This window comes from Oncorhynchus nerka, linkage group LG16 (genome assembly GCF_034236695.1).
Source record: "Oncorhynchus nerka isolate Pitt River linkage group LG16, Oner_Uvic_2.0, whole genome shotgun sequence".
Taxonomy (NCBI): Eukaryota; Metazoa; Chordata; class Actinopteri; order Salmoniformes; family Salmonidae; genus Oncorhynchus; species Oncorhynchus nerka.
In genome coordinates, this window is record NC_088411.1 from 45,673,420 (window position 1) to 45,698,250 (window position 24,831).

At 49.2% G+C, this 24,831-nt stretch overlaps 1 protein-coding gene across 1 annotated transcript in view; it reads right to left on the minus strand.

Annotated features, from left to right (window-relative positions):
• LOC115122979 (calcium uniporter protein, mitochondrial-like) overlaps window positions 1–24,380 on the minus strand; it is a 201,625-nt gene extending 177,245 nt beyond the window's left edge. The window contains exon 1 of the mRNA XM_065002700.1: window positions 24,163–24,380. Coding sequence (XP_064858772.1) covers window positions 24,163–24,279 — 117 coding nt within the window. The 5' untranslated portion in view covers window positions 24,280–24,380. The remainder of the gene's footprint in view (window positions 1–24,162) is intronic.
• Between the last annotated feature and the right edge of the window lie 451 nt (window positions 24,381–24,831).

Here is a 24,831-nt window from a genome sequence, read left to right on the forward strand (position 1 = left end):
TGGAGGCACGTCTGTCTCTGGGACATTGTCAGATTTTATAATGGAGGCACGGCTGTCTCTGGGACATTGTCAGAATATTCTTATTTGAATGATATTGAATATCACCTCAAATATCGGCCAACGGGCCTTCCTTGAGCACCAGAAACCCGTCGTTCTCTAAATCGTAGCTACAATCGTCTGACAGTGGCTTTGTTTCTCTAATACATTATAAACCCACTTTGGGTCCTTGAAAAGCTGTTTATAAAAAGACAAGGATTATGAATGGACGGAACACCTGGTCTCGTGTCCATCTTCTTCTTCTTTATCGAACAGCTTTTACAGGAAATGGGAGATATCTTCCTGCTACAACATATTATCTATGTCCTATATCGAACAGCAGCCTTTTACAGGAAATGGGAGATATCTTCCTGCTACAACATATTATCTATGTCCTTTATCGAACAGCTTTTACAGGAAATGGGAGATATCTTCCTGCTACAACATATTATCTATGTCCTTTATCGAACAGCTTTTACAGGAAATGGGAGATATCTTCCTGCTACAACATATTATCTATGTCCTTTATCGAACAGCTTTTACAGGAAATGGGAGATATCTTCCTGCTACAACATATTATCTATGTCCTATATCGAACAGCAGCCTTTTACAGGAAATGGGAGATATCTTCCTGCTACAACATATTATCTATGTCCTATTCGATAAAGAACAGAAGATGGACAATAAGTTGTTACTTATATTACCTTGCAGCTACAACATGTTAAGTAACAATTAATTTAATATATATATATATATTTTTTAAAAGCTTCTCTTTTCTCACAGCTTTCTCCCGATTTAAAACGCAAATGGAGAAGTGATAGCTGGGAAACATAAGAATGGAAGTAAATGAACACAAAAACAACTTCTCTTCTGTCAATATATATATAGTCTGTTTCTATATCTACTGTAACAACTCGCTCTGTTAAAATGGAGGGCAGACTATGACTCATAACACAACACACAGGGGGTACGTGTGTGACCAGGTGCTTGATAGGTTAAGCTGGCCAGCAGGGAGTGTGTGCACATCTGTGTGTTGTAGTGCATGCTGTTGGAGGAGATAAATATATATATATCCAGGTTAGTCTCAGACCAAAACAGCAGGTCATAAAGTCATCTGTATTGGTCCTGAGAGAGAGAGAGAGAGAGAGAGAGAGAGAGAGAGAGAGAGAGACAGACAGACAGACAGACAGACAGACAGACAGACAGACAGACAGACAGACAGACAGACAGACAGACAGACAGACAGAGAGTGAGAGAGACAGAGAGACAGAGAGAGACAGAGAGACAGAGAGACAGAGAAAGACAGAAACAGAGACAGAGAGAGAGACAGAGAGACAGAGAAAGACAGAAACAGAGACAGAGACAGAGAGAGAGAGAGAGAGAGAGAGACAGAGAAAGACAGAGACAGACAGACAGACAGACAGACAGACAGACAGACAGACAGACAGACAGACAGACAGACAGACAGACAGACAGACAGACAGACAGAGAGCGAGACAGAGAGAGAGACAGAGAGAGAGACAGAAAGAGAGAGACAGACAGACATGTGTATGGGCTATAGGATTCACAGCCTCTCTATCCATCATTGTAGAGGTGAGACACATACTCATCACACTCACTAACCAGACAACCTTCCACACCTTCTATTATCTTTAACCCTCTTATACACACACTCTCCCACCTACACGAGGTGTGTTCCAGCACGATAGGTCGACCTCTCCATCTGCATGCCTCTGCAGAGTTAGACCAGTGTGTGTGTGTGTGTGTGTGTGTGTGTGTGTGTGTGTGTGACGTACTTGCATGAAGAAGTCGAGTGTGTGTGTGTGTGTGTGTGTGTGTGTGTGTTGGCCTCAGGGGAACAATCGCCCTAATTATGATCCTCTGTCTGATTGGACTAATTAGACTACATTAAATGTCAAGCATAATACTGACCAAACACACACACATGCAAAACCACTAAGAGTTTGTGTGCGTATGTATGTGTGTGATACACGGTGTGTGTGTGTGTGTGTGTGTGTGTGTGTGTGTGTGTGTGTGTGTGTGTGTGTGTGTGTGTGTGTGTGAGAGAGAGAGGGAAGGCTGTTGCAACTCACTGCCGTCCTGAAGACAAACAATGTATACGAAATGCTTCAGTCTGGTTTTAGACCCCATCATAGCACTGAGACTGCACTTGTGAAGGTGGTAAATGACATTTTAATGGCGTCGGACCGAGGCTCTGCATCTGTCCTCGTGCTCCTAGACCTTAGTGCTGCTTTTGATACCATCGATCACCACATTCTTTTGGAGAGATTGGAAACCCTAATTGGTCTACACGGACAAGTTCTGGCCTGGTTTAGATCTTATCTGTCGGAAAGATATCAGTTTGTCTCTGTGAATGGTTTGTCCTCTGACAAATCAACTGTACATTTCGGTGTTCCTCAGGGTTCCGTTTTAGGACCACTATTGTTTTCACTATATATTTTACCTCTTGGGGATGTCATTCGGAAACATAATGTTAACTTTCACTGCTATGCGGACGACACACAGCTGTACATTTCAATGAAACATGGTGAAGCCCCAAAATTGCCCTCGCTAGAAGCATGTGTTTCAGACATAAGGAAGTGGATGGCTGCAAACGTTCTACTTTTAAACTCGGACAAAACAGAGATGCTTGTTCTAGGTAACACACCGTTCTCTGTGTCTGCCCTGCTGGCTGTGGGACTAGGAACAGCTAAAGAGATAAAATAACATGTTACTGTATAACTGACCTGGCCTCTACTGCACTCTACTGCACTCTACTCTACTGCACTCTACTGCACTCTACTCTACTGCACTCTACTGCACTCTACTCTACTGCACTCTACTCTACTGCACTCTACTCTACTGCACTGTACTGCACTCTACACTACTGCACTCTACACTACTGCACTCTACTCTACTGCACTCTACTGCACTCTACACTACTGCACTCTACTCTACTGCACTCTACTCTACTGCACTGTACTGCACTCTACACTACTGCACTCTACTGCACTCTACTGCACTCTACTCTACTGCACTCTACTCTACTGCACTGTACTGCACTCTACACTACTGCACTCTACTGCACTCTACTCTACTGCACTCTACTCTACTGCACTGTACTGCACTCTACACTACTGCACTCTACTGCACTCTACTCTATTGCACTCTACTCTACTGCACTCTACTCTACTGCACTCTACTCTACTGCACTCTACTCTACTGCACTCTACTCTACTGCACTCTACTCTACTGCACTGTACTGCACTCTACTCTACTGCACTCTACTGCACTCTACTCTACTGCACTCTACTCTACTGCACTCTACTCTACTGCACTCTACTCTACTGCACTCTACTCTACTGCACTCTACATTACTTCACTCTACATTACTGCACTCCATAGTGTATTGGTTCCCCAGTAGAGCTGGGCGAATCAGCTGTTCCCCAGTAGAGCTGAGTGAATCAGCTGTTCCCCAGTAGAGCTGAGTGAATCAGCTGTTCCCCAGTTGAGCTGTTCCCCAGTAGAGCTGTTCCCCAGTAGAGCTGAGTGAATCAGCTGTTCCCCAGTAGAGCTGTTCCCCAGTAGAGCTGTTCCCCAGTAGAGCTGAGTGAATCAGCTGTTCCCCAGTAGAGCTGTTCCCCAGTAGAGCTGGGTGAATCAGCTGTTCCCCAGTAGAGCTGTTCCCCAGTAGAGCTGGGTGAATCAGCTGTTCCCCAGTAGAGCTGTTCCCCAGTAGAGCTGGGTGAATCAGCTGTTCCCCAGTAGAGCTGGGTGAATCAGCTGTTCCCCAGTAGAGCTGTTCCCCAGTAGAGCTGTTCCCCAGTAGAGCTGGGTGAATCAGCTGTTCCCCAGTAGAGCTGTTCCCCAGTAGAGCTGGGTGAATCAGCTGTTCCCCAGTAGAGCTGTTCCCCAGTAGAGCTGGGTGAATCAGCGGTTCCCCTGAGTGAATCAGTTTATTACCCACTGAAACTCTGTCATATTATCATTCACATTATAATACCTGTCTCCTGCGTAGAGGGAAACAGCTGGCGAGCTTGAGAGATGGGAGAGGGGAGAGGGAAAGAAGAGACAAGGCCAGAGAGAGAGGGGAGAGGAGAGATGGGAGAGGGAAAGAAGAGACAAGGCCAGAGAGAGAGGGGAGAGGAGAGATGGGAGAGGGAAAGAAGAGACAAGGCCAGAGAGAGAGGGGAGAGGAGAGAGGGGAGAGGGAAAGAAGAGACAAGGCCAGAGAGAGAGGGGAGAGGAGAGATGGGAGAGGGAAAGAAGAGACAAGGCCAGAGAGAGAGGGGAGAGGAGAGAGGGGAGAGGGAAAGAAGAGACAAGGCCAGAGAGAGAGGGGAGAGGAGAGAGGGGAGAGGGAAAGAAGAGACAAGGCCAGAGAGAGAGGGGAGAGGAGAGATGGGAGACGGAAAGAAGAGACAAGGCCAGAGAGAGAGGGGAGAGGAGAGATGGGAGAGGGAAAGAAGAGACAAGGCCAGAGAGAGAGGGGAGAGGAGAGATGGGAGAGGGAAAGAAGAGACAGGCCAGAGAGAGAGGGGAGAGGAGAGAGGGGAGAGGGAAAAGAAGAGACAAGGCCAGAGAGAGAGGGGAGAGGAGAGATGGGAGAGGGAAAGAAGAGACAAGGCCAGAGAGAGAGGGGAGAGGTGGGAGAGGGAAAGAAGAGACAAGGCCAGAGAGAGAGGGGAGAGGAGAGATGGGAGAGGGAAAGAAGAGACAAAGGCCAGAGAGAGAGGGGAGAGGAGAGAGGGGAGAGGGAAAGAAGAGACAAGGCCAGAGAGAGAGGGAGGAGAGGGGGAAAAAGAAGAGACAAGGCCAGAGAGAGAGGGGAGAGGAGAGATGGGAGAGGGAAAGAAGAGACAAGGCCAGAGAGAGAGGGGAGAGGAGAGATGGGAGAGGGAAAGAAGAGACAAGGCCAGAGAGAGAGGGGAGAGGAGAGATGGGAGAGGGAAAGAAGAGACAAGGCCAGAGAGAGAGGGGAGAGGAGAGAGGGGAGAGGGAAAGAAGAGACAAGGCCAGAGAGAGAGGGAGAGGAGAGAGGGAGAGGGAAAGAAGAGACAAGGCCAGAGAGAGAGGGAGAGGAGAGAGGGAGAGGGAAAGAAGAGACAAGGCCAGAGAGAGAGGGGAGAGGAGAGATGGGAGAGGGAAAGAAGAGACAAGGCCAGAGAGAGAGGGGAGAGGAGAGATGGGAGAGGGAAAGAAGAGACAAGGCCAGAGAGAGAGGGGAGAGGAGAGATGGGAGAGGGAAAGAAGAGACAAGGCCAGAGAGAGAGGGAGAGGCACAGCAGAAGCATATGGTTTGCACCATAATTAGCAATGGCAGTAAAAGGGAAGGGGGATACCTATATCTTTATATTGAACCTTTAAATGTAACTCACCAAGTCAGTTAAGACCTAATTCTTATTTACAAGGACGGCCTCCTGGGGGGACGGGGATTTAAAATAATAACAAATATATAAATATAGGACAACACACACACACATCACGACTAGAGACACAACACGACATAAAGAGAGGCCTAAGACGACAACATAGCAAGACAGCAACAACACATGATCTCACTTAGTCAGTTGTACAACGGTGTGCATTCAACCGAAACCTGTCTTCCTCATTTAACCCAACACCTCTGAATCAGAGAGGTGCAGAGGGGGGGGGGCTGCCTTAAAATTCGACATCCAACGTCTTCGGCGCCGCGGGGAACAGTGGGTTAAACTGCCTTGTTCAGGGGAACAGTGGGTTAAACTGCCTTGTTCAGGGAAACAGTGGTTTAAACTGCCTTGTTCAGGGAAACAGTGGTTTAAACTGCCTTGTTCAGGGGAACAGTGGGTTAAACTGCCTTGTTCAGGGGAACAGTGGATTAAACTGCCTTGTTCAGGGGAACAGTGGGTTTAAACTGCCTTGTTCAGGGGAACAGTGGGTTAAACTGCCTTGTTCAGGGGAACAGTGGGTTAAACTGCCTTGTTCAGGGGAACAGTGGGTTAAACTGCCTTGTTCAGGGAAACAGTGGGTTAAACTGCCTTGTTCAGGGGAACAGTGGGTTAAACTGCCTTGTTCAGGGGAACAGTGGGTTAACTGCCTTGTTCAGGGGAACAGTGGGTTAACTGCCTTGTTCAGGGGAACGGTGGGTTAAACTACCTTGTTCAGGGGAACAGTGGGTTAACTGCCTTGTTCAGCGGAACAGTGAGTTAACTGCCTTGTTCAGGGGAACAGTGGGTAAACTGCCTTGTTCAGGGGAACAGTGGGTTAAACTGCCTTGTTCAGGGGAACAGTGGGTTAAACTGCCTTGTTCAGGGGAACAGTGGGTTAACTGCCTTGTTCAGGGGAACAGTGGGTAAACTGCCTTGTTCAGGGGAACAGTGGGTAAACTGCCTTGTTCAGGGGAACAGTGGTTTAAACAGCCTTGTTCAGGGAAACAGTGGTTTAAACTGCCTTGTTCAGGGGAACAGTGGGTTAAACTGCCTTGTTCAGGGGAACAGTGGGTTAAACTGCCTTGTTCAGGGGACCAGTGGGTTAACTGCCTTGTTCAGCGGAACAGTGAGTTAACTGCCTTGTTCAGGGGAACAGTGGGTAAACTGCCTTGTTCAGGGGAACAGTGGGTAAACTGCCTTGTTCAGGGGAACAGTGGTTTAAACTGCCTTGTTCAGGGGAACAGTGGTTTAAACTGCCTTGTTCAGGGGAACAGTGGGTTAAACTGCCTTGTTCAGGGGAACAGTGGGTTAAACTGCCTTGTTCAGGGGAACAGTGGGTTAAACTGCCTTGTTAAGGGGAACAGTGGGTTAAACTGCCTTGTTCAGGGGAACAGTGGGTTAACTGCCTTGTTCAGGGGAACAGTGGGTTAAACTGCCTTGTTCAGGGGAACAGTGGGTTAACTGCCTTGTTCAGGGGAACAGTGGGTTAACTGCCTTGTTCAGGGGAACAGTGGGTTAACTAACTTGTTCAGGGGAACAGTGGGTTAACTGCCTTGTTCAGGGGAACAGTGGGTTAACTGCCTTGCTCAGGGGAACAGTGGGTTAACTAACTTGTTCAGGGGAACAGTGGGTTAACTGCCTTGCTCAGGGGAACGGTGGGTTAAACTGCCTTGTTCAGGGGAACAGTGGGTTAACTGCCTCGCTCAGGGCTCAACGCTGCTACCCTCCAAAAGCACAGTGTTCTTCTACTGAAAGGTGCTGATGTCTACCATTATAGCCCAGCTTCTACTGAAAGGTGCTGATGTCTACCATTATAGCCCAGCTTCTTCTGAAAGGGGCTGATGTCTACCATTATAGCCCAGCTTCTTCTGAAAGGTGCTGATGTCTACCATTATAGCCCAGCTTCTTCTGAAAGGTGCTGATGTCTACCATTATAGCCCAGCTTCTTCTGAAAGGTGCTGATGTCTACCATTATAGCCCAGCTTCTTATAGCCCAGCTTCTTCTGAAAGGTGCTGATGTCTACCATTATAGCCCAGCTTCTTCTGAAAGGTGCTGATGTCTACCATTATAGCCCAGCTTCTAATGAAAGGTGCTGATGTCTACCATTATAGCCCAGCTTCTTCTGAAAGGTGCTGATGTCTACCATTATAGCCCAGCTTCTAATGAAAGGTGCCATTATAGCCCAGCTACTAGAACAGTCTGGCTGCTATCTAGCTACAGCTAAACACTTTTAGATACAAAATTAGGAAATCCAGTTCATTTCAGTTACATTGATGGTCAGAGTTTCCTAAGTTCCGCTATGATTCCATCATCAACAACAACAACAACAACAACAACAACCACAGTGCTTCTAGAAGCTGGACTTGAGAATTGATGTTTTAATTTATTTCACCTTGTGAAGCTGGCCAAGTGAATTACCCAGGATAATAGCAGAAAGTTAATTTGGCTTATAACCGGTTTAGAGGTCATACAGAACCCAGCCAGGATAATAACCGGTTTAGAGGTCATACAGAACCCAGCCAGGATAATAACCGGTTTAGAGGTCATACAGAACCCAGCCAGGATAATAACCGGTTTAGAGGTCATACAGAACCCAGCCAGGATAATAACCGGTTTAGAGGTCATACAGAACCCAGCCAGGATAATAACCGGTTTAGAACCCAGCCAGGATAATAACCGGTTTAGAGGTCATACAGAACCCAGCCAGGATAATAACCGGTTTAGAGGTCATACAGAACCCAGCCAGGATAATAACCGGTTTAGAGGTCATACAGAACCCAGCCAGGATAATAACCGGTTTAGAGGTCATACAGAACCCAGCCAGGATGATAACCGGTTTAGAGGTCATACAGAACCCAGCCAGGATGATAACCGGTTTAGAGGTCATACAGAACCCAGCCAGGATGATAACCGGTTTAGAGGTCATACAGAACCCAGCCAGGATAATAACCGGTTTAGAGGTCATACAGAACCCAAATACTTTCGAAACTGATTGAAGAGACTTTGAACCTCTTGAGATGAGGTCAACTAAATAAATGAGGGAGGGTTTCAGTTTGAATAGGTGAGATAGAAATTCACTGGACTCCTTTGGTAGAGATGGGAAAAGACGAGTTCATTTGGATCTCAAACGGAAACCCTATTCTAAAGCTGGACGCAATGGACCAAAATTCATATCATGTTAAATTCACTGAATTATAACAATAACAATAAACAGAATGATAAGTTTATAACATTAGTACGCACCAATGTTATTTTATATATGACCCTTAAAACTACTACTCATTTCAAAATGTTATAGCTATCAATTTTCCCATCAACAAGTCACCCATATTAGCAAACAAACTTAACTTCACATTCCTGTAGTAACGACCTATAGGTGATTTATCGTAATGTACAATAGCAGAAAAATGCCCGACTCGACATAACCAGACATGAAGACTGGACACTACTGTTAACCAGGGGCCTATTACCTATATACTACACTACTGTTAACCAGGGCCCTATTACCTATATAGTACACTACTGTTGACCAGGGCCCTATATAGTACACTACTGTTAACCAGGGGCCTATTACCTATATAGTACACTACTGTGGACCAGGGCCCTATATAGTACACTACTGTTAACCAGGGCCCTATTACCTATATAGTACACTACTGTAAACCAGGTCCCTATTCCCTATATAGTAAACTACTGTTAACCAGGGCCCTATTACCTATATAGTACACTACTGTTAACCAGGGGCCTATTCCCTATATAGTACATTTACATTTAAGTCATTTAGCAGACGCTCTTATCCAGGACCCTATTAAGACATCCAGTGGAACAGCCACTTTACAATAGTGCATCTAAATATTTTAAGGGGGGTGAGAAGGATTACTTTATCCTATCCTAGGTATTCCTGAAAGAGGTGGGGTTTCCCTGGTGATTGACCCGCTGTCCTAGGGAGTTTGTTCCACCATTGGGGGCCAGAGCAGCGAACAGTTTTGACTGGGCTGCGCAGGAACTGTACTTCCTCAGTGGTAGGGAGGCGAGCAGGCCAGAGGTGGATGAACGCAGTGCCCTATTTGGGTGTAGGGCCTGATCAGAGCCTGGAGGTACTGACTACTCCGTTAACCATGGTCTTGTAGCGGATGCGAGCTTCAACTGGAAGCCAGTGGAGAGAGCGGAGGAGCTGACGTATTGGGAAGGTTGAACACCAGACGGGCTGCGGCGTTCTGGATGAGTTGTAGGGGTTTAATGGCACAGGCAGGTCCTATTACCTATATAGTACACTACTGTTGACCAGGGCCCTATATAGTACACTACTGTTAACCAGGGGCCTATTACCTATATAGTACACTAATGTGGCCCATGGGCCCTATTACCTATATAGTACACTACTGTTAACCAGGGCCCTATATAGTACACTACTGTTAACCAGGGCCCTATTCCCTATATAGTACACTACTGTTAACCAGGGCCCTATTACCTATATAGTACACTACTGTTGACCAGAGCCCTATTCCCTATATAGTACACTACTGTTAACCAGGGCCCTATTACCTATATAGTACACTACTGTGGCCCAGGGCCCTATTACCTATATAGTACACTACTGTTAACCAGGGCCCTATTACCTATATAGTACACTACTGTTGACCAGGGCCCTATATAGTACACTACTGTTGACCAGGGCCCTATTACCTATATAGTACACTACTGTTGACCAGGGCCCTATATAGTACACTACTGTTGACCAGGGCCCTATTACCTATATAGTACAATACTGTTGACCAGGGCCCTATTACCTATATAGTACACTACTGTTGACCAGGGCCCTATATAGTACACTACTGTGGACCAGGGGCCTATTACCTATATAGTACACTACTGTGGCCCAGGGCCCTATTACCTATATAGTACACTACTGGTAACCAGGGCCCTATTACCTATATAGTACACTACTGTGGCCCAGGGCCCTATTACCTATATAGTACACTACTGTTAACCAGGGCCCTATTACCTATATAGTACACTACTGTGGCCCAGGGCCCTATTACCTATATAGTACACTACTGTTAACCAGGGCCCTATTACCTATATAGTACACTACTGTTAACCAGGGCCCTATTACCTATATAGTACACTACTGTTGACCAGGGCCCTATATAGTACACTACTGTTGACCAGGGCCCTATATAGTACACTACTGTTAACCAGGGCCCTATTACCTATATAGTACACTACTATGGCCCAGGGCCCTATTACCTATATAGTACACTACTGTTAACCAGGGCCCTATTACCTATATAGTACACTACTGTTAACCAGGGCCCTATATAGTACACTACTGTGGCCCAGGGGCCTATTACCTATATAGTACACTACTGTTAACCAGGGCCCTATTACCTATATAGTACACTACTATGGCCCAGGGCCCTATTACCTATATAGTACACTACTGTTAACTAGGGCCCTATTACCTATATAGTACACTACTGTGGCCCAGGGCCCTATTACCTATATAGTACACTACTGTTAACCAGGGCTCTATATAGTACACTACTGTTGACCAGGGCCCTATTACCTATATAGTGCACTACTGTTAACCAGGGCCCTATTACCTATATAGTACACTACTGTTGACCAGAGCCCTATTCCCTATATAGTACACTACTGTGGCCCAGGGGCCCTATTACCTATATAGTACACTACTGTTAACCAGGGCCCTATTACCTATATAGTACACTACTGTGGCCCAGGGCCCTATTACCTATATAGTACACTACTATGGCCCAGGGCCCTATTACCTATATAGTACACTACTGTTAACCAGGGCCCTATTCCCTATATAGTACACTACTGTTAACCAGGGCCCTATTCCCTATATAGTACACTACTGTGGCCCAGGGCCCTATTACCTATATAGTACACTACTGTTAACCAGGGCCCTATTACCTATATAGTACACTACTGTTAACCAGGGGTCCTATTACCTATATAGTACACTACTGTTAACCAGGGCCCTATTACCTATATAGTACACTACTGTTGACCAGGGCCCTATATAGTACACTACTGTTGACCAGGGCCCTATATAGTACACTACTGTTAACCAGGGCCCTATTACCTATATAGTACACTACTATGGCCCAGGGCCCTATTACCTATATAGTACACTACTGTTAACCAGGGCCCTATTACCTATATAGTACACTACTATGGCCCAGGGCCCTATTACCTATATAGTACACTACTGTGGCCCAGGGGCCTATTACCTATATAGTACACTACTGTGGCCCATGGGCCCTATTACCTATATAGTACACTACTGTGGCCCAGGGGCCTATTACCTATATAGTACACTACTGTGGCCCAGGGGCCTATTACCTATATAGTACACTACTGTTGACCAGGGCCCTATTACCTATATAGTACACTACTGTTGCCCAGGGCCCTATTACCTATATAGTACACTACTGTTGACCAGGGGCCTATTACCTATATAGTACACTACTGTGGCCCAGGGGCCTATTACCTATATAGTACACTACTGTGGCCCAGGGGCCTATTACCTATATAGTACACTACTGTTGACCAGGGCCCTATTACCTATATAGTACACTACTGTTGACCAGGGCCCTATTACCTATATAGTACACTACTGTTGACCAGGGGCCTATTACCTATATAGTACACTACTGTGGCCCAGGGCCTATTACCTATATAGTACACTACTGTGGCCCAGGGGCCTATTACCTATATAGTACACTACTGTGGCCCAGGGGCCTATTACCTATATAGTACACTACTGTTAACCAGGGGCCCTATATAGTACACTACTGTGGCCCATGGGCCCTATTACCTATATAGTACACTACTGTGGCCCAGGGGCCTATTACCTATATAGTACACTACTGTGGCCCAGGGGCCTATTACCTATATAGTACACTACTGTTAACCAGGGCCCTATTACCTATATAGTACACTACTGTTGACCAGGGCCCTATTACCTATATAGTACACTACTGTTGACCAGGGGCCTATTACCTATATAGTACACTACTGTTGCCCAGGGGCCTATTACCTATATAGTACACTACTGTGGCCCAGGGCCCTATTACCTATATAGTACACTACTGTGGCCCAGGGGCCTATTACCTATATAGTACACTACTGTTGACCAGGGCCCTATTACCTATATAGTACACTACTGTTGACCAGGGCCCTATTACCTATATAGTACACTACTGTTGACCAGGGGCCTATTACCTATATAGTACACTACTGTGGCCCAGGGGCCTATTACCTATATAGTACACTACTGTGGCCCAGGGGCCTATTACCTATATAGTACACTACTGTGGCCCAGGGGCCTATTACCTATATAGTACACTACTGTTAACCAGGGGCCCTATATAGTACACTACTGTGGCCCATGGGCCCTATTACCTATATAGTACACTACTGTGGCCCAGGGGCCTATTACCTATATAGTACACTACTGTGGCCCAGGGGCCTATTACCTATATAGTACACTACTGTTAACCAGGGCCCTATTACCTATATAGTACACTACTGTTGACCAGGGCCCTATTACCTATATAGTACACTACTGTTGACCAGGGGCCTATTACCTATATAGTACACTACTGTTGACCAGGGCCCTATTACCTATATAGTACACTACTGTTGACCAGGGGCCTATTACCTATATAGTACACTACTGTTAACCAGGGGCCATATGGAAAAGTAGAAGACTACACACAGTGAATAGGGAGCTGATTTTTCGGGGACAATCCATCTGTATCTACATCGTGTTTCACCGACAGTGTAGCTGTCTAGTGTAGCGGCCGTAACCGATAGCAACATAGTCTCACTTCCACAGAGCAGTATCCAACACAATCCCCTTAAGAGGAACACGCTTAACTAGCAATGATGGGGGGGGGGCCTTCACAAAAATAACATGGTTGCCGTGGTTAAAACCTCTATTTTGAATGGTGATTTTCTGCATTTATCAAAGTCCCATCGGGCAGCTTGATTTCAGATGTGTCCATGGAAACAGGATTATTAGGGAAAAATCGGTCTTCTTGCAAAGCACGTAAACGTTTACGTTTAACTACTATGTGAATCTGACTATTCACAATAATCACATTATTGTGTGCATGCGACCGTACTCAATTACTGCTAGCTTAATGACACTCAAATGTGACACTACACACACACACACACACACACACACTACACACACACACACACACACTCGACTTCTTCATGCAAGTACCTCACACACACACACACTCGTCAGTACAGAGTTCTTTGTCCTTTAAAACAAAAAAATCGTTCTTCCTAATTAAAAACTGGGCAATTATAAACAGTTATATTTTATATTTATTTTTTACAACCAAACAGCCCCCTCGAGATGTGTTAGTTTGATAGATGTGTGTGTTTGATAGATGTGTGTGTTTGATAGATGTGTTAGTTTGATAGATGTGTGTGTTTGATAGATGTGTTAGTTTGATAGATGTGTTAGTTTGATAGATGTGTTAGTTTGATAGATGTGTTAGTTTGATAGATGTGTTAGTTTGATAGATGTGTTAGTTTGATAGATGTGTTAGTTTGATAGATGTGTTAGTTTGATAGATGTGTTAGTTTCTAGATTTTAGGATAGATGTGTGAGTTTGATAGATGTGTTAGTTTGATAGATGAACTGTTTGATAGAGTGTGTTAGTTTGATAGATGTGCTGTTTGATAGATTGTGTGTTTGATAGATGTGTTAGTTTGATAGATGTGTGTGTTTGATAGATGTGTTATCTTAGATGTGTTAGTTTGATAGATGTGTTAGTTTGATAGATGTGTTAGTTTGATAGATGTGTTAGTTTGATAGATGTGTGTGTTTGATAGATGTGTGTGTTTGATAGATGTGTTAGTTTGATAGATGTGTTAGTTTGATAGATGTGTGTGTTTGATAGATGTGTTAGTTTGATAGACACACACACACTCACACTCACACTGTTCCCTCACACTCACACCCACAACACCACACTGTTCCCTCACACACAGGCACACACACACTCACACTCCACTCACACTCCCTCACACAACACACAACCACACTGTTCCCCTGACACACACACTTAACCCACTGTTCACTGACACACAGTTAACACACTGTTCACACACACACACAACCCACTGTTCCCTGACACACAGGCACACAACACACACACACACACTCACACCCCTGAACAACACTCACACTCACACTCACACTCACACACACACTCACACACACACACACACACATACACACACTTCAATCACGTTTCTCATTTTAGGACGATGGTCAGCAGTAATGCCCAGTGCTTTCTCTTCCTCCCACTGAACTGCCAGGCTCAGTCTCTTAGCACTAATCCGGAAAACTTCAGCTGTAGAGTCATTCACAGCGGTAAGGGTTAATTAAATTAACCCCATCCTGATTTAATTATCTTCAACTAGGGGGGGCCTGACCTCTGCCCTTGTCGCCCCACACCCGCCCAGTTGCCCCTGATAACGAGGTTCCAGCCCTAATGGGGCAGCAGGTGGCCTAGTGGTTAAAGAATTGGGCCTGTAACCGAACAGTTCCTGGATCAAATCACTGAGCCGACAAGGTAAAAAGTTTAACCCACTGTTCCCCTGAACAAGGCAGTTTAACCCACTGTTCCCCTGAACAAGGCAGTTTAACCCACTGTTCCCCTGAACAAGGCAGTTAACCCACTGTTCCCCTGAACAAGGCAGTTTAACCCACTGTTCCCCTGAACAAGGCAGTTTAACCCACTGTTCCCCTGAACAAGGCAGTTTAACCCACTGTTCCCCTGAACAAGGCAGTTTAACCCACTGTTCCCCTGAACAAGGCAGTTAACCCACTGTTCCCCTGAACAAGGCAGTTAACCCACTGTTCCCCTGAACAAGGCAGTTTAACCCACTGTTCCCCTGACCAAGGCAGTTTAATCCATATGTGACAAATAAAATTTGATTTGATTTGATTTTAGTTATTGAAAGTTTTACCTTTATTTTAACTAGGCAAGTCAGTTAAGAACAAAATCTTATTTTCAATGGCAGCCGAGGAACAGTGGGTTAACTGCCTGTTCAGGGGCAGAACGACAGATTTGTACCTTGTCAGTAGTCTGTTACCAGGGTGGTCTACTGAACTCAGTAGTCTGTTACTAGGGTGGTCTACTGAACTCAGTAGTCTATTATCAGGGTGGTCTACTGAACTCAGTAGTCTGTTACTAGCGTGCTCTACTGAACTCAGTAGTCTGTTACTAGGGTGGTCTACTGAACTCAGTAGTCTGTTACTAGGGTGGTCTACTGAACTCAGTAGTCTGTTATTAGGGTGCTCTACTGAACTCAGTAGTCTGTTACTAGGGTGGTCTACTGTTAGACCCTACTGAACTCAGTAGTCTATTACTAGGGTGGTCTACTGAACTCAGTAGTCTATTATCAGGGTGGTCTACTGAACTCAGTAGTCTGTTACTAGGGTGGTCTACTGAACTCAGTAGTCTGTTACTAGGGTGGTCTACTGAACTCAGTAGTCTGTTACTAGGGTGGTCTACTGAACTCAGTAGTCTGTTACTAGGGTGCTCTACTGAACTCAGTAGTCTGTTACTAGGGTGGTCTACTGAACTCAGTAGTCTATTATCAGGGTGGTCTACTGAACTCAGTAGTCTGTTACTAGGGTGGTCTACTGAACTCAGTAGTCTGTTACTAGGGTGCTCTACTGAACTCAGTAGTCTGTTACTAGGGTGGTCTACTGAACTCAGTAGTCTGTTACTAGGGTGGTCTACTGAACTCAGTAGTCTGTTACTAGGGTGGTCTACTGTTAGACCCTACTGAACTCAGTAGTCTATTACTAGGGTGGTCTACTGAACTCAGTAGTCTATTATCAGGGTGGTCTACTGAACTCAGTAGTCTGTTACTAGGGTGGTCTACTGAACTCAGTAGTCTGTTACTAGGGTGGTCTACTGAACTCAGTAGTCTGTTACTAGGGTGCTCTACTGAACTCAGTAGTCTGTTACTAGGGTGCTCTACTGAACTCAGTAGTCTGTTACTAGGGTGGTCTACTGAACTCAGTAGTCTGTTACCAGGGTGGTCTACTGAACTCAGTAGTCTGTTACCAGGGTGGTCTACTGAACTCAGTAGTCTGTTACTAGGGTGGTCTACTGTTAGACCCTTCTGAACTCAGTAGTCTGTTACCAGGGTGGTCTACTGAACTCAGTAGTCTGTTACTGGGGTGGTCTACTGAACTCAGTAGTCTGTTACCAGGGTGGTCTACTGAACTCAGTAGTCTGTTACTAGGGTGGTCTACTGAACTCAGTAGTCTGTTACTGGGGTGGTCTACTGAACTCAGTAGTCTGTTACTAGGGTGGTCTACTGAACTCAGTAGTCTGTTACTAGGGTGGTCTACTGAACTCAGTAGTCTGTTACTATTCAGGGGGCAGAACGACAGATTTGTACCTTGTCAGCTCGGGGATTTACCCTGCCGCCCCTCCACTCTAACCACTAGGCTACCCTGCCACCCCTCCACTCTAACCACTAGGCTACCCTGCCGCCCCTTCACTCTAACCACTAGGCTACCCTGCTGCCCCTCCACTCTAACCACTAGGCTACCCTGCCACCCCTCCACTCTAACCACTAGGCTACCCTGCCGCCCCTCCACTCTAACCACTAGGCTACCCTGCCGCCTCTACACTCTAACCACTAGGCTACCCTGCCGCCTCTACACTCTAACCACTAGGCTACCCTGCCGCCTCTACACACTAACTACTAGGCTACCCTGCCGCCCCTCCACTCTAACCACTAGGCTACCTGCCGCCCCTCCACTCTAACCACTAGGCTACCCTGCCGCCCCTCCACTCTAACCACTAGGCTACCCTGCCGCCCCTCCACTCTAACCACTAGGCTACTCTGCCGCCCCTCCACTCTTACCACTAGGCTACCCTGCCGCCCCTCCACTCTAACCACTAGGCTACCCTGCCGCCCCTCCACTCTAACCACTAGGCTACCCTGCCGTCCCTCCACTCTAACCACTAGGCTACCCTGCCGCCCCTCCACTCTAACCACTAGGCTACCCTGCCGCCTCTACACTCTAACCAGTAGGCTACCCTGCCGCCTCTACACACTAACCACTAGGCTACCCTGCCGCCCCTCCACTCTAACCATTAGGCTACCTGCCGCCCCTCCACTCTAACCACTAGGCTACCTGCCGCCCCTCCACTCTAACCACTAGGCTACCCTGCCGCCCCTCCACTCTAACCACTATGCTACCCTGCCGCCCCTCCACTCTAACCACTAGGCTACTCTGCCGCCCCTCCACTCTAACCACTAGGCTACCCTGCCGCCCCTACACTATAACCACTAGGCTACCCTTCCGCCCCTCCACTCTAACCACTAGGCTACTCTGCCGCCCCTCCACTCTAACCACTAGGCTACCCTGCCGCCCCTCCACTCTAACCACTAGGCTACCCTGCCGCCTCTACACTCTAACCACTAGGCTACCCTGCCGCCTCTACACTCTAACCAGTAGGCTACCCTGCCACCTCTACACTCTAACCACTAGGCTACCCTGCCACCCCTCCACTCTAACCACTAGGCTACCCTTCCGCCCCTCCACTCTAACCACTAGGCTACCCTGCCGCCCCTCCACTCTAACGACTAGGCTACCCTGCCGCCCCTCCACTCTAACCACTAGGCTACCCTGCCGCCCCTCCACTCTAACCACTAGGCTACCCTGCCGCCCCTCCACTATAACCACTAGGCTACCCTGCCACCCCTCCACTCTAACCACTAGGCTACCCTGCCGCCCCTCCACTCTAACCACTAGGCTACCCTGCCGCCCCTCCACTCTAACCACTAGGCTACCCTGCCACCTCTACACTCTAACCACTAGGCTACCCTGCCGCCTCTACACTCTAACCACTAGGCTACCCTGTCGCCCCTACACTATAACCACTAGGCTACCTGCCGCCCCTCCACTCTAACCACTAGGCTACCCTGCCGCCTCTACACTCTAACCACTAGGCTACCCTGCCACCCCTCACTCTAACCACTAGGCTAACCTCTAACCACTAGGCTACCCTGCCGCCCCTCCACTCTAACCACTAGGCTACCCTGCCACCTCTACACTCTAACCACTAGGCTACCCTTCCGCCCCTCCACTCTAACCACTAGGCTACCCTGCCGCCCCTCCACTCTAACCACTAGGCTACCTGCCGCCCCTCCCTCTAACCACTAGGCTACCCTGCCGCCCTCCACTCTAACCACTATGCTACCCTGCTACCTAACCAAAAGGCTGCCGCCCCTCCACTCTAACCACTAGGCTACCCTGCCGCCCCTACACTCCACTAGGCTACCCTTCCGCCCCTCCAAACCACTAGGCTACCTGCCACCCTCCACTCTAACCACTAGGCTACCCTGCCGCCCCTCCACTCTAACCACTAGGCTACCCTGCCGCCTCTACACTCTAACCACTAGGCTACCCTGCCGCCTCTACAGGCTCTAACCAGTAGGCTACCCTGCCACACTCTAACCACTAGGCTACCCTGCCACCCCTCCACTCTAACCACTAGGCTACCCTTCCGCCCCTCCACTCTAACCACTAGGCTACCCTGCCGCCTCTACACTCTAACCACTAGGCTACCCTTCCGCCCCTCCACTCTAACCACTAGGCTACCCTGCCACCTCTACACTCTAACCACTAGGCTACCCTGCCACCCTACACTCTAACCACTAGGCTACCCTGCCGCCTCTACACTCTAACCACTAGGCTACTCTGCCGCCCCTCCCTCTAACCACTAGGCTACCCTGCCGCCTCTACACTCTAACCACTAGGCTACCCTGCCCCCCACTCTAACCACTAGGCTACCCTTGCCCCTCTAACCACTAGGCTACCCTGCCGCCCTCCACTCTAACCACTAGGCCACCCTGCCGCCCCTCCACTCTAACCACTAGGCTACCCTGCCGCCCCTCCCTCTAACCACTAGGCTACCCTTCCGCCCTCCACTCTAACCACTAGGCTACCCTGCCGCCTCTACACTCTAACCACTAGGCTACCCTGCCGCCTCTACACTATAAGCACTAGGCTACCCTTCCGCCCGCCACTCTAACCACTAGGCTACCCTGCCTCCTCTACACTCTAACCACTAGGCTACCCTTCCGCCTCTCCACTCTAACCACTAGGCTACCCTGCCGCCCCTCCACTCTAACCACTAGGCTACCTGCCGCCCCTCCACTCTAACCACTAGGCTACCCTGCCGCCCCTCCACTCTAACCACTATGCTACCCTGCCGCCCCTCCACTCTAACCAAAAGGCTACTCTGCCGCCCCTCCACTCTAACCACTAGGCTACCCTGCCGCCCCTACACTATAACCACTAGGCTACCCTTCCGCCCCTCCACTCTAACCACTAGGCTACTCTGCCACCCCTCCACTCTAACCACTAGGCTACCCTGCCGCCCCTCCACTCTAACCACTAGGCTACCCTGCCGCCTCTACACTCTAACCACTAGGCTACCCTGCCGCCTCTACACTCTAACCAGTAGGCTACCCTGCCACCTCTACACTCTAACCACTAGGCTACCCTGCCACCCCTCCACTCTAACCACTAGGCTACCCTTCCGCCCCTCCACTCTAACCACTAGGCTACCCTGCCGCCTCTACACTCTAACCACTAGGCTACCCTTCCGCCCCTCCACTCTAACCACTAGGCTACCCTGCCACCTCTACACTCTAACCACTAGGCTACCCTGCCACCCCTACACTCTAACCACTAGGCTACCCTGCCGCCTCTACACTCTAACCACTAGGCTACTCTGCCGCCCCTCCACTCTAACCACTAGGCTACCCTGCCGCCTCTACACTCTAACCACTAGGCTACCCTTCCGCCCCTCCACTCTAACCACTAGGCTACCCTGCCGCCCCTCCACTATAACCACTAGGCTACCCTGCCGCCCCTCCACTCTAACCACTAGGCTACCCTGCCGCCCCTCCACTCTAACCACTAGGCTACCCTGCCGCCCCTCCACTCTAACCACTAGGCTACCCTTCCGCCCCTCCACTCTAACCACTAGGCTACCCTGCCGCCTCTACACTCTAACCACTAGGCTACCCTGCCGCCTCTACACTATAAGCACTAGGCTACCCTTCCGCCCCGCCACTCTAACCACTAGGCTACCCTGCCTCCTCTACACTCTAACCACTAGGCTACCCTGCCGCCTCTACACTCTAACCACTAGGCTACCCTGCCGCCTCTACACTCTAACCACTAGGCTACCCTGCCGCCTCTACACTCTAACCACTAGGCTACCCTGCCGCCCTGATGGGACAGATTGAAACATTAAAAAAAAGAGAGGTGACCCAGTCCAGATGGTGAAAAGCCAAGGCTCAATAATTTGCCTCTTGGAACCGTCCCGCAGAGAGACCCACTTTCAGAAAAGATTTTACGAGTCCTTTTAACATCCATGGGCTTCCTATTGACAAGGACTCTAATGACTCTAATTCTCTACTGACCTTCACAACGGGATGCATCTGAAATGCTAAATCTTCTAGGCCTACTGTGGGAAGAGGTTCTTGAATTAGATCTACTGCTCTAATATAACTATTTCTGTTTCATTTTTCTGAAGAGATTTAGGTGTTTTTCATTTGTTTCCCCACCGTTTCCACTGCAGGGTGTTGTGCAGGTCTTGTTGCAGTAAAACCGTGTGCAGTTATTAGAGGCATATGTAAAAGAATAAATAAAATAAAATAAAATAAAATAAAAGAACATTGAATGTGGACAGACTGACCAGCTACCACTACAAGGAAAGGGAGGGAGGGTGGGTGGGAGGGAGGGAGGAAAGGGAGGGAGGGTGGGAGGGAGGGAGGAAAGGGAGGGAGGGAGGAAAGGGAGGGAGGGTGGGAGGGAGGGAGGAAAGGGAGGGAGGGTGGGAGGGAGGGAGGAAAGGGAGGGAGGGTGGGAGGGAGGGAGGAAAGGGAGGGAGGGAGGAAAGGGAGGGAGGGTGGGAGGGAGGGAGGGAGGGAGGGAGGAGGAAAGGGGAGGGAGGGTGGGAGGGAGGGAGGAAAGGGAGGGAGGGTGGGAGGGAGGGAGGAAAGGGAGGGAGGGAGGAAAGGGAGGGAGGGTGGGAGGGAGGGAGGAAAGGGAGGGAGGGTGGGAGGGAGGGAGGAAAGGGAGGGAGGGAGGGAGGGAGGAGGGAGGGAGGGAGGGGGGGTGGGGGGAGGAGGGGGATGGGGGGAAGGGAGGGAGGGATGGGAGGGAAGGGAGGGAGGGAGGGAGGGAGGAGGGAGGAGGGAGGGAGGGAGGGAGGGATGGGAGGAAAGGGAGGGAGGGAGGGAGGGGAGGGAGGGAGGGAGGAGGGAGGGAGGGAGGGAGGGATGGGAGGAAAGGGAGGGATGGGAGGAAAGGGAGGGAGGGAGGGAGGCTGTGGATTTAAGATAATCATCTGAAACCTCTTCAAAGACTTCGGGAGATGGAATCATGACTTCACATCCTCATTCCACTGTCTCACTCTCTCTGTCTCACTCTCTCTGTCTCGTCCTGTCTCCGTCTCTCTGTCTCACTCTCTCTGTCTCACTCTCTCTGTCTCGTCCTGTCTCCGTCTCTCTGTCTCTCTCTCTCTGTCTCACTCTCTCTATCTCGTCCTGTCTCCTTCTCTCTGTCTCACTCTCTCTATTTCGTCCTGTCTCCGTCTCTCTGTCTCACTCTCTCTGTCTCACTCTCTCTATCTCGTCCTGTCTCCTTCTCTCTGTCTCACTCTCTCTATTTCGTCCTGTCTCCGTCTCTCTGTCTCTCTCTCTCTGTCTCACTCTCTCTGTCTCGTCCTGTCTCCGTCTCTCTGTCTCACTCTCTCTATCTCGTCCTGTCTCCGTTTCTCTGTCTCACTCTCTCTGTCTCGTCCTGTCTCCGTCTCTCTGTCTCACTCTCTCTATCTCGTCCTGTCTCCGTCTCTCTGTCTCACTCTCTCTGTCTCGTCCTGTCTCCGTCTCTCTGTCTCACTCTCTCTGTCTCGTCCTGTCTCCGTCTCTCTGTCTCACTCTCTCTATCTCGTCCTGTCTCCGTCTCTCTGTCTCACTCTCTCTGTCTCGTCCTGTCTCCGTCTCTCTGTCTCACTCTCTCTCTGTCTCACTCTCTCTATCTCGTCCTGTCTCCGTCCCTCATCTGGTTGTTATTGAGGAGTTTGAGTTGAAGCGGAAGACGCACACAGTCTCTCTCACACACACACACACACACACACATGTGGACTGGCTCAGATGTAATTACTGCACCATTGAGAAGTATTGGCTGGACCTCGCAAACACAATTACCTTTCTGCCAGTGTGGAAGCAGCCCAGTGTGACCGATGTGTGTGTGTGAGTGCTTGTGCACATGACAGTGTGAGTATGTGTGTGTGTGCGCATTGTGTGTGTGTGTGGTGCTGCACAAGCATAATGTATTCCTCCAGGGCCCTGAGCTTGCAGGAATAAAACCCTGGAGCTCTTAGCCGAACAGGGAAACACCCCCGCAGAGGAGAGAGGGATGGAGGGAGAGAGAGAGAGAGAGAGAGAGGGAGGGAGAGAGAGAGAGAGAGAGAGAGAGAGAGAGAGAGAGAGGGGAGGGAGGGAGGGAGAGAGAGAGAGAGAGAGAGAGAGAGGGGGAGAGAGAGAGAGAGAGAGGGAGGGAGAGAGAGAGAGAGAGAGAGAGGGAGGGATATAGAGCAGCACACTGACATAATCAAGCGTCTGTGGAACTCCTTGGTTCTGCTGTACATAGGTGTGTTTGTTTTGGGGGGGGTTTTCTTCCTACACTTCCTGCATGAAGTTCCCCTGCCGCTTATAGGGAGACGGCAGGGCTTCAGTGTTCACCCCACGACAAGACAAGGAGTTATATTCTGCCGCACTGTCATGCCGCTATCGTACTACACACACCGCGTCCCTGCCGTTCACATAACGGACACGGTACGACGAGGCTTTCTCTCTCTCTCTCTCTCTCTCTCTCTCTCTCTCTCTCTCTCTCTCTCTCTCTCTCATCGATTGACATGGGAAAACAAAACCAACGGGGCAGTCTATTACAAACATGTATAGAGTGGCGAGCATTGGGTAAACCAGGTCAATGGAGAACGATAAAACACAAGGTGGTATATCCATTTTCATCGGTGTCCAAAACCGGGGACGGTGCCACATCCATATTACCGTGCAGCTGTTCGCACTTCATCAACATTGAAGTTGGGACGTTGTAGCTCACTGTTGCATTCAAGGTGATCCCGTGCAACAACAACAACAAATACACACCCAACGATTGTAGTTAGATTCAATCCGTTGATATGGTTCATACGTATGAATAGAGAGCAAAAGGCTCTCACCAAGCATAGGACATTGTAAATAATGCCCACACAGCTACATTACTGTAGACTGCGGGCCAGTGGTCGACAGAGGACACCTAAAAACTGCATTGCTGTCAAAACAAAACGCCGGAGGTGATTTACTGACTGTATCCCGTTTTACACAGTTGTAGCAACAAACAAAAATACTTCCGACAAAAAAACTGCCATTATATCCAAGCTAAACAAAGTTTAGTCAACTAATATCCACGAAGATAAATAATATTAACGATGCTAGTTAGCGTTACTTCCTTAGCAAGCCCAGTCATTAAAGCTACAGTCAAAATAGCCCATCGCTGCCCTCCCTTATCCCGCACCTCGCCCGTTTCTAGGTCTGAGGTCTTACCGGTCTCATGCGCTGCTGGTGCCGCTGTGACGAGATAACAAGTGCGGGGAGCCCGCTGGCCACATGTCCGCTGCTACGGGTCAAGAGAAGGACTGATCTACACACATTCGCAGCCATCTCTGTAGTGAAATATCCGGAAGGCTCGGAGAGGCGAATCCTGCAAGCGGACCAGGCGAGACCGTGGCTGGCAGAGAGGGAGGGAGGCGGAGAGGGAGGGCGGGAGGCGGCAGGCAGGCGGAGAAGAGGCGGAGAGGGTGGGAGGGAGGCGGCAGGCAGGCGGAGAAGAGATGGAGAGGGGGAGGGGGGGCAGGCAGGCGGAGAGGGAGGCAGGCAGAGAGGGAGGCAGGCGGAGAGGGAGGTAGGCAGAGAGGGAGGGAGGCGGAGAGGGAGGTGGATAGGAGGCAGAGAGGATGTGGAGAGGGGGGAGGCGGAGAGGATGTGGAGAGGGAGGGAGGAGGCGGAGAGGAGGCAGAGAGGAGGCGGAGAGGGAGGGAGGGAGGCGGAGGAGGTGGAGAGGGAGGAGGAGGGAGGGAGAGGGAGGAGAGGCGGAGAGGAGGCGGAGAGGAGGAGGGAGGGAGGCAGAGAGGAGGGGAGGAGGGAGGAGGCGGAGAGGAGGAGGGGAGGCGGAGAGGAGGAGGGAGGGAGCAGAGAGGAGGGAGGCGGAGAGGG